This window comes from Gossypium raimondii, chromosome 3 (assembly GCF_025698545.1).
Source record: "Gossypium raimondii isolate GPD5lz chromosome 3, ASM2569854v1, whole genome shotgun sequence".
Lineage (NCBI taxonomy): Eukaryota > Viridiplantae > Streptophyta > Magnoliopsida > Malvales > Malvaceae > Gossypium > Gossypium raimondii.
This window is the reverse complement of record NC_068567.1, coordinates 7,591,898-7,611,293: the sequence shown is the minus strand read 5'-3', so window position 1 is coordinate 7,611,293 and position 19,396 is coordinate 7,591,898. Positions and strand designations below refer to the sequence as shown.

At 29.3% G+C, this 19,396-nt stretch overlaps 1 protein-coding gene across 3 annotated transcripts; it reads left to right on the top strand.

The window, feature by feature from the left end:
- Positions 1 to 6,871: 6,871 nt before the first annotated feature.
- LOC105796100 (hypothetical protein) lies at positions 6,872 to 18,718 on the top strand. 3 transcript variants are annotated; one of them, XR_008194241.1, is made up of 5 exons: positions 6,872 to 6,987; positions 7,068 to 7,126; positions 7,251 to 7,499; positions 17,423 to 17,513; positions 18,385 to 18,718. XR_008194241.1 is itself a non-coding variant. In XM_052628071.1 (4 exons), the coding sequence occupies exons 1-3, from the start codon at positions 6,922 to 6,924 to the stop codon at positions 7,483 to 7,485; spliced, it is 360 nt and encodes a 119-aa protein (XP_052484031.1). In that variant the 5' UTR covers positions 6,872 to 6,921; the 3' UTR covers positions 7,486 to 7,499; positions 17,423 to 17,650. The 3 variants fall into 3 exon arrangements, 2 of the variants coding, with proteins under 2 accessions (XP_052484031.1, XP_012481182.1); XM_052628071.1 differs by lacking the exon at positions 18,385 to 18,718 and having other exon boundaries at positions 17,423 to 17,650; XM_012625728.2 differs by lacking the exons at positions 17,423 to 17,513; positions 18,385 to 18,718 and having other exon boundaries at positions 7,251 to 8,146.
- The last annotated feature ends 678 nt before the right edge of the window (positions 18,719 to 19,396 follow it).

The following is a 19,396-nucleotide window of genomic DNA, read 5'->3' as shown; positions in this document are numbered from 1 at the left end:
TTCATAATTTTATCTGTGGTGGAATTGAGATCATCCATACTTTGAAGAAGACATGGAAAAAACAAATTTTGATAATTTTAATAATACAGATTTAGATTCAAATGACGAATAATTTGGCCAAAGACTAACAGGTGTTGACAATAAGTATGTTTTAATGTTAAAGAGAGTCTGAGTCAATAAATATGGAACACAAGAGCAATTAGATAGAATTATACGAGACATTAATTTTTCTTATCTTGGTTACTAATTATATTGTCAATTTTTTGAATTAACATATTATATAAGATGATTTAATTGTAAGTTTTGTTACTTGCTTATAAATTTTCATTATCAAGTATTATTGATCATTTTATAATATTTTTTAAATTTATATAATTGTTTAATTACAATTTATACTATAAATATGACATAAAGAATTATAATGTAATTACATTTTGTCAAATACATTCTTTAATATACTCTCAAATTTTCAAATATTTATTTATCAGAATTTTATTATACTATTATTGTATCTCCCTGCGCAGAGAATTTTAATTTTCTATCAATTTTATTTAATAATTAATTTCAAAATAAATTTTAATAAACTATAATTACTTGATTTTTCAAAATTATGATATTTTAATTGATTATTTATTTAGGGTTGGATAAGGATTTTCAATTAACTAGTTAAATTTTAAATATATCATTTAAAAATTAAAAAAACTTTTTGGCCAAATGTGAATAATTAAGGTTCTTAATTGAGCCAAAAGTGAAATATAAATAATCATTTTAAGAAAAAATATTTGATACATTGTCAATGAAGTTTTACTCCACAAGTAAGGTTAGGTGATTATCAAACGTCTTATAAGGGTATAGTTTAATATTAAAAAAAAAAGACATGTGACAATTTTTTAAAACTGCTTGTGGAATAAAAAAAATGAGAAGAGATTGTATGAAACTGTGATTCCGCGTCATCTCTATCTCTTTCCAATAGGATAATGACAAATCAGATTTTTTCTCTTAATTTTTAGCTTATTCCTCCTAAACAAATTTAAATTCAACTAAAAATGCTAATGTATGAAATATTAATCCCATCCAAATAAACAAAAAATATAAGTAAATCAAGAACAAATCTTAAATCGATTTGTGAAAGGATATGCCTATCAAATCTTTAAAATATATAATTTTAAATTAAAGAAAAAATAATTATTCAAATTATTTAATTTTTAACTTTTTTATAATTGATCAACTGTAAATCCTAAATCAATTTACGAGTCAAACTCGGACGAATCCATCTAAATATATCATTTGAGAATAAAATAACATAAAATAAATTATTAAATAATTGTTCTCTAAATTAGACCACGAAGATAAAATATTTAAATAATTTTTCTATAATGTTATGTCTTAGAAAATAAATTAAATTAAGATATAACACAAAAACGAGAAAAAAAATAAAATACATTAAAAAATTTTAATATGTAAAAAGTAAATAAATACGAAAAGCCACTCTTTCTTTCCACTTTAGTTCCTTCTCTTTTCATCTCTCTTTTTGTTCAGCCTGCCCCTACTCAATCAACTAATAACCAACACACGTTATCATCTCCCCTTTGTCTGTCTCTACTTCTATTCTTCCATCCTTTTCCTCCCACGTTACAAAGTAAAAAAAAAAAAAAAAGAAAAGGCCCCACGTTGACGGCCTCTAGATTTGATAATGGTCAGGTGGGACCGAGGAGATCGTTAAATTTAGATATTTTTTAAGTTTAAATTTTACTTAAAATGAACTTAAAATTTTACTTAAACTTGACCTAGATAAAAAAAAATTAAACTTGAGCCTAGGCCATTTGTATTAAATTTTTATATAAAAATAATTTTAAAATTATAATACATCAAATATACTAAAAATATTAACATAAATATTTCCCAACAAATTGAAAATATATTTAAAAAGTCTTTATACTTAAATAATATTTTGATAGTTGCAACTTTGCAAGTAAATACCTCTAAAATAGTAGCAAAATTAATAATAAAACAAGAGTCATACGATATCCAAATAACAATAACAAAATGGCAGAAAAACAGAAACATGAAAAAAATAGGTAATTTCAGGTCGGGCCTAGGTCAAAAAAATCTTATCGAAGGCCCGACCCGTTTAGAAAATGAGCCTTATTTTTTTATCCAAATTTATTTTTCGAGTTTATATTTTTGCCTAAACCCCCTTCGAGCTTGGACAAGTGGTTCGGCTCAAGATCAGGTCTAATTGCCTCCATGTAGCTTTTTCGAGCTTTTCATTGGTCATTGAATAATTGTGCAATTATAAATTATTAAAAAAATATATAAATATGATATTGTCAATACAAAATAGAATTTAAAAAAAAATAGAAACTGTGGAGTTAATTATGTTGCAAAATATGAAATAATTGCTCATCTAAATTTCCAGTTCCAATATCTATTTTCAAGATCTAAATTTCCATGCTCTAACCACAGCCACTTACCATGATCGCAAACACAAAATGGATGACATAGATTGATCATTTTCAAGATGTTTGCAATATTATGCTCATTAACACATGCTTTTCTTTCTTTCGTTTTGGTATATTTTTTAATTTTCATGTTATGAATTTGAGAGGATTTTTTAGTATTTATTTTGAAGGAGTCGAAAGAGATTTAATAATTAGAGTCAATTAGTTAAATAAGGGTTGAGAACCGATGAAACTCTATATATAAATCCTTGAATAGTAGTTTATTTTTAAAATTAATTGGTGATATCTATTTGCAATAATGGCTTAGTAGAGGACTCAATTTCAAATGTATAAAAAGTACAAAGACTTCCAACTTATTTTAACCTTATAATTTTATATTTATAACATGTCGAATAATCATTGTAATTAATAAACCCCGTTGAATTGAGCATTCCAATTACAGGACTCTCTATTTCTTGTGAAGGGGTTGAGAATGGGGATAATATGCAAGTACAAACAATTTCTCTCAAATCAATTTACCTTAATATTTTAATTTTAAGACATATGTTTTATTTCTTAAAATATAATTATATGTTATTTTACTAATGAAAATTTTATTGATAAGAGATAATTTCTTATACATTTTGACCTACTAATTATTTTTCATATTAACAACACTACCTTCATATAGCGTACAAAAAGGTTAGATCGTCTAGCATATTGCATATTTCATAATTTTATCGTGGTGGAATTGAGATCATCCATACTTTGAAGAAGACATGGAAAAAACAAATTTTGATAATTTTAATAATACTGATTTAGATTCAAATGACGAATAATTTGGCCAAAGACTAACAGTGTTGACAATAAGTATGTTTTAATGTTAAAGAGAGTCGAGTCAATAAATATGGAACACAAGAGCAATTAGATAGAATTTACGAGACATTAATTTTTCTTATCTTGGTTACTAATTATATTGTCAATTTTTTGAATTAACATATTATATAAGATGATTTAATTGTAAGTTTTGTTACTTGCTTATAAATTTTCATTATCAAGTATTATTGATCATTTTATAATATTTTTTTAAATTTATATAATTGTTTAATTACAATTTATACTATAAATATGACATAAAGAATTATAATGTAATTACATTTTGTCAAATACATTCTTTAATATACTCTCAAATTTTCAAATATTTATTTATCAGAATTTTATTATACTATTATTGTATCTCCCTGCGCAGAGAATTTTAATTTTCTATCAATTTTATTTAATAATTAATTTCAAAATAAATTTTAATAAACTATAATTACTTGATTTTTCAAAATTATGATATTTTAATTGATTATTTATTTAGGGTTGGATAAGGATTTTCAATTAACTAGTTAAATTTTAAATATATCATTTAAAAATTAAAAAAACTTTTTTGGCCAAATGTGAATAATTAAGGTTCTTAATTGAGCCAAAAGTGAAATATAAATAATCATTTTAAGAAAAATATTTGATACATGTCAATGAAGTTTTACTCCACAAGTAAGGTTAGGTGATTATCAAACGTCTTATAAGGGTATAGTTTAATATTAAAAAAAAGACATGTGACAATTTTTAAAAGCTGCTTGGAATAAAAAAATGAGAAGAGATTGTATGAAAGCTGTGATTCCGCGTCATCTCTATCTCTTTCCAATAGGATAATGACAAATCGATTTTTCTCTTAATTTTAGCTTATTCCTCCTAAACAAATTTAAATTCAACTAAAAATGCTAATGTATGAAATATTAATCCCATCCAAATAAACAAAAATATAAGTAAATCAAGAACAAATCTTAAATCGATTTGTGAAAGGATATGCCTATCAAATCTTTAAAATATATAATTTTAAATTAAAGAAAAAATAATTATTCAAATTATTTAATTTTTAACTTTTTTATAATTGATCAACTGTAAATCCTAAATCAATTTACGAGTCAAACTCGGACGAATCCATCTAAATATATCATTTGAGAATAAAATAACATAAAATAAATTATTAAATAATTGTTCTCTAAATTAGACCACGAAGATAAAATATTTAAATAATTTTTCTATAATGTTATGTCTTAGAAAATAAATTAAATTAAGATATAACACAAAACGAGAAAAAAATAAAATACATTAAAAATTTTAATATGTAAAAAGTAAATAAATACGAAAAGCCACTCTTTCTTTCCACTTTAGTTCCTTCTCTTTTCATCTCTCTTTTGTTCAGCCTGCCCTACTCAATCAACTAATAACCAACACACGTTATCATCTCCCTTTGTCTGTCTCTACTTCTATTCTTCCATCCTTTTCCTCCCACGTTACAAAGTAAAAAAAAAAAAAGGCCCCACGTTGACGGCCTCTAGATTTGATAATGGTCAGGTGGGACCGAGGAGATCGTTAAATTTAGATATTTTTAAGTTTAAATTTTACTTAAAATGAACTTAAAATTTTACTTAAACTTGACCTAGATAAAAAAAATTAAACTTGAGCCTAGGCCATTTGTATTAAATTTTATATAAAAATAATTTTAAAATTATAATACATCAAATATACTAAAAATATTAACATAAATATTTCCCAACAAATTGAAAATATATTTAAAAAGTCTTTATACTTAAATAATATTTTGATAGTTGCAACTTTGCAAGTAAATACCTCTAAAATAGTAGCAAAATTAATAATAAAACAAGAGTCATACGATATCCAAATAACAATAACAAAATGGCAGAAAAACCGAAACATGAAAAAAATAGGTAATTTCAGGTCGGGCCTAGGTCAAAAAAATCTTATCGAAGGCCGACCCGTTTAGAAAATGAGCCTTATTTTTTTATCCAAATTTATTTTTCGAGTTTATATTTTTGCCTAAACCCCCTTCGAGCTTGGACAAGTGGTTCGGCTCAAGATCAGGTCTAATTGCCTCCATGTAGCTTTTTCGAGCTTTTCATTGGTCATTGAATAATTGTGCAATTATAAATTATTAAAAAAATATATAAATATGATATTGTCAATACAAAATAGAATTTAAAAAAATAGAAACTGTGGAGTTAATTATGTTGCAAAATATGAAATAATTGCTCATCTAAATTTCCAGTTCCAATATCTATTTTCAAGATCTAAATTTCCATGCTCTAACCACAGCCACTTACCATGATCGCAAACACAAAATGGATGACATAGATTGATCATTTTCAAGATGTTTGCAATATTATGCTCATTAACACATGCTTTTCTTTCTTTCGTTTTGGTATATTTTTTAATTTTCATGTTATGAATTTGAGAGGATTTTTTAGTATTTATTTTGAAGGAGTCGAAAGAGATTTAATAATTAGAGTCAATTAGTTAAATAAGGGTTGAGAACCGATGAAACTCTATATATAAATCCTTGAATAGTAGTTTATTTTTTAAAATTAATTGGTGATATCTATTTGCAATAATGGCTTCATCTTATACGAACATACTGAATAGGATGATCCATTTGCTGAACTCTTCTATTTTAACATCTAATCAATGAAGGTGAAGGACGTAGGAACAAATTTATAGAGCAAGCTCCTTAGTTCAGGTTAATTTTATCCCTTTTTCTTGGTTTCTTCATGATTACTAATTTTCTTTTCTAATTTTATGCTAAGTTTTTTTCAAAAGAACATAAATTGATATATAACAAAGTGATAAAAGAAAAATAATATGAATACAATAAAATTACACAAAAAATTATTAATATGTAAAATATATAAACACAAAAAGCATAATTTTTCCTCCCTTTCCTTTCCTTTCCTTTCTTTCCTTCTTTCTTTCCGTTTAGTTTCATTGTCTTTTTTTCCCCGTCTTTTCTTATCTCTCTTTGTCTTTCTCTACTTTTTTTATTAACATCTACAATCACATCAATGTACTTTCCCAAACTTTGCATCCATCTTTCAACAATTTTGCATAATTATAAAATTATTTAAAAACTTATAAATATAGACAAAATTAGTGGTAAATGCTATTGTATATATATGAAAAAGGAAATAGACTAATTTTAACGTTTTTTATACTTAGAGTTCTATTTAATTAATAAATTTATTTTTTAAAGTTGTACAACTTTTTAAATTAAATTAAAATTATTTTTAAAATTAATTTAATATATGATGAGCAGTAAAGGGTATTCCCATTGGTTCAATTTTTTTTCCAAACCCTGCTCTTATATATTATATTATAGATAAAAAAAAGTTTAATTGGTGTTAACGGAAAATGTATAGCAATTTACAGGTTAAAAAGATAAGTGGAAGAGGTAGAGGTCGAGGTAAAGGCCTTTCATGGACGATTAGTGGGCCCAATTCTTTAGCGCGTAAGCATGGGGAGACCCTATCTCATTTACTAAAGATGTCTATAAAAGGAGGTCTACTTCTTGTATATGGCAAAGGAAAAGTAAAAGGAAAAGGAAATTTTTACTTACTAAATTCCCAGCAAATTCGAAAATATGAAGAGCATGATTTATTTACTAATGAAGGCGAAATGGAAGAAATCATCAAAAAGGAAGGAAAAGGTAATTATCATTTCCCATTTTGATCTATGCCTTTATTAGTTTAGTTGAATGATTAATTCATGAATTTTTTTTTTCCAAAGAGATTCCGCGAGCGCATGAGAGCGGAGATGGGAATGATCAGAGTCAGACAACAAACACGGTTCGTTTAATATTTTAGAAAAAAAATTATATACTAATTATTATTAAAAAAAGAATTAAATGCTAAATTATGTACAGTCTTCTGAAAAAAAAATTTAACTTGAAGTTTCAAAAACTGCTGGTAGGATGCAGTGTAGCTCAATTGTGGCTGAAATGGAAAAGCTTCAAGAAGAGGTAGCATTGAAGAGGGAAGAGACAAGCGCCCTGAGGCAGCAGCAGTTAAGGGAAGAAGAAACTAAGGTGGAAGCTATCTTACAAAGTCTCAATCAACAAAGGCTGCTTAACGCCCGCCTCTTATTCCAACATTCATGTCACCAACAGCTTCTTGACCTTCTGATACGCCATTTTCTGGGAGATTGAATCTATACCAATTGGTAAGCTTATTGAAGCTTAGTAAATTTGATATATAGAATCAATAAACCTTACCAAAGTAAAAACAACATTTCAACCAATAATATGTCAACTACAATGTTTCTTATCATCTAAAATCTCAACCCGGTGAATTGTATAATTCAATTCAAAACTCAACCAAAGTTCTCTGAGAATAATATATATATCCACAATATAATCAAGTCTAGATATCAATTACATGTCATGACATTCAAAGTCATTATTTAAGTGTAATACAATCATTTATGATTTGATAAACGACTACAGATACAAGCACATTAATCCACCCGATAACACGCCAATTGCTCCGAAGAACTAGTCCAACCGAAAGCACAACAAAACAGGAAGTATAATATGAGAGTTCGCAAAAAATGCTAAACCTTAGCCTACTGGAGAAAAATAAATATATCACTCCACATTAATCTCCATTCTAATCCCCACATAACACGCCATCATTCAATTATACTCTATCTCTCATTCATTCGATCAAAGTATTGAATTTCAAAAATAATTCTCAAATAACTTTACATCAACAATAAAATAATTTATATATTATATCATATTATATCATCAAACATTTTGTATAGATATTAAATGATAAACCATACGAACTTACTTGGACTAAGTTGTAATAGTTGTTGAAGTTCAGGGATTATTTCGCTATTTTCCTTTTTCCACGTAAATCAACAGGATCTTGATCAAAATATAAAATTCTCAATTATTAGCTTAAATTTCATTTTCCAATTTAATTTATAGTTTATACCCTTTTATTTTTCAAATTTACACAATTTCCCTAACTTTCACAACTTTTGCAATTTAGTCCCTTAACTCGAAAATTATCAAATTGACCCTTTCTAGGAATCAAATTACAGCGAATATTGACCTAAAAGTCCTATTAAAGATTAAATTCACCATCAAACCTTGAAATTTTGACATTTTAACAATTTAATCCTTTAGTCAAAATCTAACAAAATCACTTCACAAAACAACCAACTACCACAATCAAAGCTTTAAACACATATTTATCATTAAAAACATTCAAGATTCATTAATGGAAACTTCAAAAATTCTTAACATATTCAAAAACGAAGGTTCACGCTATCTAGACTTAGTTACAACGATCTTAAAAACATAAAATTCATTAAAAATGGGGCTAAAAAACTTACTCATGCAAGAGATGAACTAACCGAACCTCCAAAATAGGCTTCCATGGTGTTTTCAGCAAGATTAAGTGAAAATGAAGAAGAAAATGTCTTTTACTTCATTTAATTTTGTTTTAATTTTACAATATTTACCATTTTGCCATTAAATCTTATATTATTTTATAATTTTCATCCATAATGTCGTCTTACATATTAACTAAGGCTAAATTACCACTTAGATTCTTCCTTATTTGATTATTAAGCTATTTAATCATTTAAATGCAATAATTACTAAGTTTTGCACCATTTATAATTTAGTCCTTCTTCTTAAATTAACTATCTAAATGTTAAAATCTCTTAACCAAATTTTAATACAACCCTAATGACTCTGGAAACATTCTATAAATAATATTTGTAAGCTAACACAACGGAAACTTGTGGTCCTAAAACTACTATTCCATCACCACTGAAAAATGGGTTGTTACAAGACAAATGCACTTTTCATTCGTTTAAACAAATCATCAATATGCAGTAACGAACATCAGTTCTTGATTGCCAGCTTAATCAACAATAAAAAATTAATGCAGAGCCACATTGACCGATATTTCTTCTTAATGACAATACTGAAGCCCTCTAGGACAAAATACTAAAACGTATAAAGATGCAATCTAGAAGATCTTGTATCAACCTCACTATCAGGAGGCACTCCGGGTAATTCTTTTGGATACACTTTTGGGAACTCACATATTGTACGGATCTTACTCATTTAGCTTTTATCCAAGTTCTATTTACTCAATCTTATGCCTTTGACTTCAATAATTTCACCTTAAGGATTTGCACAAAAAACTCTTTTTTAACAATAATGCAAAATCGCATGTTTCGGTCAACTAGTCCATTCCCATAGTTACGTCAAAATCATCAAACGACATGATTAACAAATTACCTAGGAATGATTTGTGTTGGATTTTTAATGTGCATCGCTTGTACACTTGATCAACTAGTACATTTTATTTTAAAGGACTTGGAACAAATGTTGTTATACTTAACAACTTCGATTTCAATTTTCTTGCTATAAGATCCATAACATTATCCTCTTTCTGGTTTAGATCACATAGGCTTGTGCAAAACTCTAACTTCGATCGCTAGATTGAAGAACAACTTGAGAGTTCGCAAAAATGCTAAACCTTAGCCTACTGGAGAAAAATAAATATATCACTCCACATTAATCTCCATTCTAATCCCCACATAACACGCCATCATTCAATTATACTCTATCTCTCATTCATTCGATCAAAGTATTGAATTTCAAAATAATTCTCAAATAACTTTACATCAACAATAAAATAATTTATATATTATATCATATTATATCATCAAACATTTTGTATAGATATTAAATGATAAACCATACGAACTTACTTGGACTAAGTTGTAATAGTTGTTGAAGTTCAGGGATTATTTCGCTATTTTCCTTTTTCCACGTAAATCAACAGGATCTTGATCAAAAATATAAAATTCTCAATTATTAGCTTAAATTTCATTTTCCAATTTAATTTATAGTTTATACCCTTTTATTTTTCAAATTTACACAATTTCCCCTAACTTTCACAACTTTTGCAATTTAGTCCCTTAACTCGAAAATTATCAAATTGACCCTTTCTAGGAATCAAATTACAGCCGAATATTGACCTAAAAAGTCCCTATTAAAGATTAAATTCACCATCAAACCTTGAAATTTTGACATTTTAACAATTTAATCCTTTAGTCAAAATCTAACAAAAATCACTTCACAAAACAACCAACTACCACAATCAAAGCTTTAAACACATATTTATCATTAAAAACATTCAAGATTCATTAATGGAAACTTCAAAAATTCTTAACATATTCAAAAACGAAGGTTCACGCTATCTAGACTTAGTTACAACGATCTTAAAAACATAAAATTCATTAAAAATGGGGCTAAAAAACTTACTCATGCAAGAGATGAACTAACCGAACCTCCAAAATAGGCTTCCATGGTGTTTTCAGCAAGATTAAGTGAAAATGAAGAAGAAAATGTCTTTTACTTCATTTAATTTTGTTTTAATTTTACAATATTTACCATTTTGCCATTAAATCTTATATTATTTTATAATTTTCATCCATAATGTCGTCTTACATATTAACTAAGGCTAAATTACCACTTAGATTCTTCCTTATTTGATTATTAAGCTATTTAATCATTTAAATGCAATAATTACTAAGTTTTGCACCATTTATAATTTAGTCCTTCTTCTTAAATTAACTATCTAAATGTTAAAATCTCTTAACCAAATTTTAATACAACCCTAATGACTCGAAACATTCTATAAATAATATTTGTAAGCTAACACAACGGAAACTTGTGGTCCTAAAACTACTATTCCATCACCATTGAAAAATGGGTTGTTACAAGACAAATGCACTTTTCATTCGTTTAAACAAATCATCAATATGCGAATTAACATCGGTTCTTGATTGCCGACTTAATCAACAATAAAAATTAATGCAGAGCCACATTGACCGATATTTCTTCTTAATGACAATACTGAAGCCCTCTAGGACAAAATACTAAAACGTATAAAGATGCAATCTAGAAGATCTTGTATCAACCTCACTATCAGGAGGCACTCCGGGTAATTCTTTTGGATACACTTTTGGGAACTCACATATTGTACGGATCTTACTCATTTAGCTTTTATCCAAGTTCTATTTACTCAATCTTATGCCTTTGACTTCAATAATTTCACCTTAAGGATTTGCACAAAAAACTTTTTTTTAACAATAATGCAAAATCAGACAGTGCTCGGTCAACTAGTCCATTCCCATAGTTACGTCAAAATCATCAAACGACATGATTAACAAATTACCTAGGAATGATTTGTGTTGGATTTTTAATGTGCATCGCTTGTACACTTGATCAACTAGTACATTTTATTTTAAAGGACTTGGAACAAATGTTGTTATACTTAACAACTTCGATTTCAATTTTCTTGCTATAAGATCCATAACATTATCCTCTTTCCTGGTTTAGATCACATAGGCTTGTGCAAAAACTCTAACTTCAGACTGCTAGATTGAAGAACAACTTCCTTTCTCTGACTGTTCCCCACGGCTTTTTCCTTGGCCTCTAACTAAATGTGCAGATTTCTGAGTAGTCGCAGAAACATCATGAACATTAGTAACATTTCTCTGGCACACACTAGTCAAATGTTCCAGGGACCGGTAATGGGCAACATAGGTTAGTTTTTTTTTCTAGCACTCTCCCTTGTGGCTTCTTCCACAAAGTTCATAGTTTGGAAGACTAACGTCTTTAGCAGGATAACCAGTACTAAAAACTAGCATGGATAGTTTCGTGACTTAGTATTTTTCTTAGGTCTGACATAATATCTAAGAAACCTAATTCGTAAGCACATGACGGGTGACAGTTAGCCACCACTAATATGCCTATCCTTTTAAAAGAGATACCACACGCTTGACACACAAGTGGTGAGCATTATAATTATTGGAGAACTCGTTCGGTTGAATCTAACCAAATTTTAGCTAATGAAGGGTCAACACATTCAGCCTTTAGAAATCAGTTGCTTCATACTTTCGCAACTATTTTTATCAGGACTCGCCAAACTGTAGCTACTAGTGCAACTTGTTGGGAAACTCTCGCTACTCTTTATTAAAGTTTCGCTATAGCGCGAAGTAAATCCTCATCACCTCGACCCTCATGGTGACATTTATTAACTCTATTTATGTTTCAAGCACCGGCCTGATCAATATCACATATCTCGATTCTCACTCTACTCTCACCCTCAACGGGGTGATTACTGTTGTTAACTTCTTCTCTAACAACATTTGTCAATTTGCTTGACATTATCAGCTATATAGTAGCTCAATTCATAATCAACATCCGATTATGACTCAGACTCGACTCAACCTTGGAATGTACCTATAGACTTAATTTCAAGCTCGATTTAATCTAAGAAGTAGCTAAACATTGGTCCTAAAAATAATGAATTAATCATGATAATTAATGGTGAGATTGAAGTATTTAAATGAGGTCACCAAAAAATGAGGGAAGTAGGAAATAATTAAGGAAGGCATGCTATGAATATATGTAAAAACCTAATAACCTTATGCCAAAAAATGTATTTTCTATGATTAGTGCAGGATAGAAAAAAATTTAGGGAACAAGAAAAATGGAGCACGATGCAGTGGCATGATGGACATTAGACTAATATAGATAGAAAATCAATAAATTACGCATCCATGCATAAACTGAAAAAGCTAACGGGTGAATCCAGTAGAACACTTGATCCTCCCTAAACTATTTTAATTTTTGTAAATTATTATATTTTAATAAACTTACATTGTAGAATATGTAGATTGCGACTTAATTTTTCTTTAAATTACTTGGAATTAGGTTAGGTATGTACTGAGAACCTTAGAATTCAAGAAAAAGGGCCAAAACAGGGTCGGTGTCACAAAAAGGCACCCCCGTGTCGCAACACCGACCACAGACTCGAGAAATTGAGTAATGCAGCTCGATGTCAAGACATGAAACCCCTGTGTCGCGACATAATAGCCAGTAGGCTCAAAATGAAAAAATTTCAGGGTGTGTCGCGACACCGAATCCTGATGTTGCGACATCGGGACACTGCTTAGAATGTCGTGACATTGAACCCTTATATTGTTACATCACTACAATTTTCTGCAGGGTCGACCCGACTCGTTGCGCAACTCTCTTTAAAACACTCTAACTTCAAAACCTTTATTCACTATGTCTTTTATTTGTCTTTTTGCTACAAATTTTTCTTTTGCTTTTTTTGTTCTTATTTTGTGCAGTGATAAAACTCCACATTGACGAGGAATTTGTAATGAACTTACATAAGGAACAACAAATATTTGACATACTAAGGTTAATGGTTCATTTCTAAGTTCTACTGTTACATTGCATTATTGGTTTGAGAAATATATTGCTCGATTTGTTTTACTTCATCTAGTCAAATACATTTGAAAATGCCCTATAGGAAAACTAGAGGAACTAATGAACAAGAGGCACAAGTGGATGTGAATCCATCCAACTTTTCAAACTCGAATGTCGATAATTCTTCTTAGAAATTCAAAGAAAGACGTTCATACAAGAGAAGGGCTTCGAGTCATCGATGGTCTTGTGCAAAGAAATTTGGGCACTCGTTCAGTATCATAGGTGGGAATGTTTTTGTGTAACTCCTAAAGAACTCACTGTAATCCTTGTAGTACAAGAGTTATGCATCATTTAGGGATCGAGAGTCTAGATGACCTTATGATGCTGTTTGGGAAAACTTACCGATGTAGGGTAAAGATGTACATGTCACCCTTAGAGAAATTTGTGAGTTTTATAATCTCCATATTATGAATCTGATTTTTGTTGAAAACAGTGATTTAGAATATTTTAAAGATATTAATATGGATAACATTATAAAATATTTAACAGAAAGTAGGGGTGAATGGAATCATCGTCGTGGCACTGATATCCTACTTCTTTTAATCAAGTAATTTTGTTTCTTGTAGATAAAATGTGAATGCAATTTTTATGCACCTGAATTGCTTTTGTTTTAAATGTGTCTAACATAAATACTTTCCGAGCGGTTTTGTTATATGTTGTTTTGTAGAAAAAATAGGTATGTATCGGGACATAGATCTACCACTATATAAAGAGGTTTTGTTATAAGTTGTTTCTAAAGAATTACTTTCCGAGCGGTTTTGTTATATGTTGTTTTGTAGAAAAAAATAAGTAGATTTACTCGATCTTATGCCCTTGACTTTAATAATTTCTCGTTTCAGGATTTTCACAAAGAACTTTCTTTCTATAATAGTCCAAAATCGCACAGTGCTCGGTCAACCAGTCTATTCTCATAATTACATAAAAATCATCAAACGATATGATTAACAAATTAACTAGGAATGATTTATTCTTGATTTCTAATGTGCTTCACTTGCACACTTGATCAACGAGTACAATTTATTTCAAAGGACTTGGAACAAATCTTGTTATACTTAACAACTCCAATTTCAATTTTCTTACTATAGCATCAGTAACATTATCCTCTTCCCTAGTTCAGACCACATAGGCTTGTGTAAGAACTCTAGCTTTAGATTGCTGGATTGTAAAACCTGCTTCCCTTATTTGACTATTCCTCACTATCGATTTTTTACGACTATTTCCCTGGCCTTTAACTAAATGAACAGATTTCTGGGTAGTCATAGGAACTCACTAGTTAAATGTTCTAGGGACCTGCATTGAACAACATGGGTTAGTCTTTTTCCAACACCCACCCTTATGGTTTCTTCCACAAAGTCATAGTTTGGAAGACTAACGTCTTTAGCACGACCACCAGTACTGATAACTAGCATGGATAGTTGCCTAACTCAGTCTTTTTCTTAGGTCTGACAAAATATCTAAGAAATTCGATTCGAAAGCACAAGATGGGTGAAAGTTAGCCACCACTAATATGCCTCTCTCTTTAGAAGAGATACCACACACCTGACATACAGGTGGTGAGCAGTCTAATTATTGGAGAACTAATTCGGCTGATTCCAACCAAATTTCAGTTAATGAACAGTCAACACATTCAGCTTTTAGAAGTCAGTTGTTTCATACTTTCGTAACTTTTTTTATTAGGACTCGCCAAGTTGCAGCTACTAGTGTAACTTGCTAGGAAACACTTGCTACTCTCCAGAAAACTTCGTTATAACGTGAAGTAAATCCTTATCACCACGACCCTTAATGTGACTTTTATTAACTCTATTTTTGTTTTGAGCACCGGCTTGATCAATATCATATATCTCAATTCTCACTTTACTCTCACCCTCAATGGGGTGATTACTGTTGTTAACTTCTTCTCTAACAACATTTATCAATTTGCCTAACATTATCAGCTATATAGTAGCTCAATTCATAATCAGCATCTAATTCATGACTCAGACTCGACTCAATGTTGGCATGTACCTTTAGACTTAATTTCGAGCTCGATTTAGTTTAAGAACTAGCTAAACATGTTACTCTGATACCATTAAATGTAACACTCCAAACCTGATCTGATCATTGGATTCGAGCTACGGGATGCCACATCAGTTGACGAAGTAACTACAATTTAATTTTCCATTTATGTATACCATTAACCATATTAATGAATATCAATATGATATGCTATCATTTTCAGGTTTTATATGAGCTTGCGAAAGGTCTTTTGCTAACCCATGATCAAATTAGGACTAAATTGTAAAGTTTACAAAATACAGGGTTGCCGCTGCGACTTCGGGGGTTCCTCGTTGCGATGTAATTCACTGACTTGGTCTCATTATGATGACAAGGGCTTGACGTTACAAAGTGACTACTTGTTTTGCTAATGGCCCAAAATGATGTCAATATGCACTTACCTAAACAAATCCAAAGACATTTCCTTTGACTTTTCTAGCAAAAATCTCATCTCCAATGGGTTCAATTCTAAACATTAATACCATATCTATATATTCACATTTGCAACACAACCATTTCATCATTTCCATTCAACATGTAAGTTTGTAATATCCCTAAACTGGGTCTAGTAGTTTTGGATATATTTTTCGGGTTTCGAGTGTAAAACTAGGAATTTATAGGGTTTCTAGTAATTTTTAATTTAATTTAGGAGGTTAATTTAATCTAAAATCGATTAAAGAATAATCCGGAAAAATATCAGAAAAATATTTTTAAAAATTAATTTTATAGATTTTAAATAATTATTAGTGAAAATCATCAATTTGGGTTGAAAAGGAATTTTAAAATAGTTTTTATTAGGGGTAATTTGGGTAAAATTTAAATATTAATTAAATAGGGTTTAATTGTAAAATAAGGAAAAATTTAGAGTATTTATATGGAAAATAAAACTTAAAATTCAAAATTTTGGAGGGAAAGCATTAAATGGTAAAGTAAGGGAAATGTGGGAGTGGTCAGTAGGCAAATTTCTCAATTTTTAAATTTCCAGTGGGTGGTTTCAGATTTAAAACTAATGTATCTAGCCCAATTTTCACACATTTTACATCAGATTAGAGAGTTTTAAAATTTGTTTTCTTTGCATGATTTTAAAGATCTATCATCATAGAATAGATCCAACCAATTTCCTTCTCAAAATACTCTCTCAGTTCACCTAAAATTATTCTCAAAAGTAGCAAAAAATGTTCTGAATTTTCTCAAGTTTCTTGAATCAAGATTTTCGATCAACGAATTTAGAGTGAACCAAAGGTAATCTTCAATGCTAAACTTATTTTTATGATGATTAGAAACATTTTTACATGATTTAGGAGTCAAATAAAGGATTTTTATCAATGCCAACTTCTTTCAAGAACAAATGGTTCTTTAATGATGGATCTTGAATTTTGAGAGTAAATCCACAAATCAATGGATGTTCCAACTCAAAATGGATCTATTAAAAGGTTTTTGATCTTATTTATCAAGATTAAACATGATTTGTGAGGTAATTTAAAGAAATCTGAATTTCATAATCTTCATGAATCGATTTTCTAGAATTTTGTGAAATTGATTTAAAGATGTAACTGATGCTTAGTATAATTGTATTTGGTCTAGTATTGATGATTGAAAGGTAGTTTTCGACTTGATGTTACAAATCTTGTAAGGTATCTTTGTAAGAGGATTTTGATTAGTATAGTTAATTAAAATTCGTGTTTATTATAGCATTAGAAAGGTGGTAATGTCTACTTTATCTCTGTTGAAGCTCTAAATCTTGAAGATGACCGAGCGAACCAGAATTGAAGCTTGGATTTTTGCTTGGTTGATCACTTGTTTGTGGTAGAATAAATTGTGTGGTGAGTGTTTCTAAGGGCGATTTAGTAAATTGACCCTCATTTATGTTTAAGTAGTAGCTTAATTGATTATTTCAATTGAGTAATTATGGTTGAATGGCTGATTTGTGCAAGATTGATATTATATGTACAAGAGTTGAATTTTTATTAAATAATGGTAAGTAAGCATTTAGGTGGTTTTGTGCAATTTAGTTAGGTTAATTATATTGATGATTAAAGCATGTTTACTGAAGTTTTTTATTATGATATATTGGTGTTACAATTGGTAATTGAACATTAGAAAATGGCAAATGAAATGCTTGACTTATTTGGATGTTAAATGACTATGTTACATGTTACACATAAGCATATTGTCACATTAAATTGAGCACAATAATGACTAATTTATATGCTATAGGATTTGTGAGTACTCACATTTATTTGTGACATTGTGAGCATAAGGCTCTAGGTAGACTGATTTGTTTGGCGTAGATAAAGCCGTGTTGAGCACGAGTCTCCACTTATTGGGTTATTTGAGGTGCTATAAGGGAGCGTGTGCTTTGGCTCACTCAACTCAGTGGATTGTAATTGATATTTGTGGGAGTTCGGAGATCTATTTTTTTGATGTATGATCACCCAATTAAGCCATGAGAATTGTATGCCAATATATTTATGTGTGATTATTGTTATATCATTCGATGTTTGTAAGCCATGGATAATTGATTCTTGATATTGATAAAGTATATGGAAATTAAAGTAACATGTTTCTTTATTATGGCTGATAATTGGTGACTGATTGGATGTAATTTAAGCATGATTTGGATGCTGATTTACTAGTTATTTTTATTAACATTCATTGAGCTTTTTAAAGCTCACACCCTCACAATTCGTACAGATAATCGTCGGGCTTGAGGAGTAGAGGAGCTGAGAAAGAGAGTTCCAAGAGATTTAAGCATGCTAGAGACTTTATTACACATTTTAGAGACTGTAATCGGGCATTGTGAAACTTTTGAGAATTAGTTTAATTTTGGTTGTAATTGGACATTGGACATTTTATTTTGGATGGTTTTATAATAATTTTGAGGCATGTTTGAGTTTAATTATTGAATGGTTTACGGTGTATTGTTGCTTCATAACACGATGATTGATAACACGGTGTGTAAGGCATTAAATTTATACTAACGATTACTTAAATGAAGCTTCTATGGAGTGGGTTACTAGTGACTAAGGTACGCCACTTGTTTGATTTATTCAGTGGTTGTTATGCATGAAATTGATTACCTAATTCTAGATAATTGAGGCTTAATTGATGTCAATAAACTTAACTGAAGGTGTATATGTATGTTAATTAATAGTATTAAATCGAGTTTAATTGACCATTAAAATATGAAAAATCGGGTTTTAAAACGAGTTTTTCGTAAAAATAGGTGCAGTGATTTTTACACGGGCGTGTGGCATTTCCATACGGACGTGTGCGATCGACCTAAAAGTTTTTTACGACGCGAACACAGTTATTTAATGACACACGATCTTAGGAACATGGCCGTGTGGGTTTTGGGGTTTGAATTTTTGTCTTTTAAAATTGGTATTCTAATTTGTTTAAGTTACAATTTAGTCCTTAAATTTGATTAGTCTAATTAGTGCCTTAGATGATAAGGAAACTTGGTAAAATTTTGGGATTAGTCTTTTAATGGGTAAAATTCAATAGGAAAGCACTTAACTCATAATTTTGAATAGGTCCTAATATTTTTTATTTGTTACAATTTAGTCCCTAGTAATAAAACTTGAATTAGACATGTAAACGAACTCAAATTAAGCTGAAATTTTTAGGCTTACATAATTTAACTAAAATAAGGTCAATAAACACTTAGATATAAAATTAGGTTAATTTTACAATAGGTGGTAAA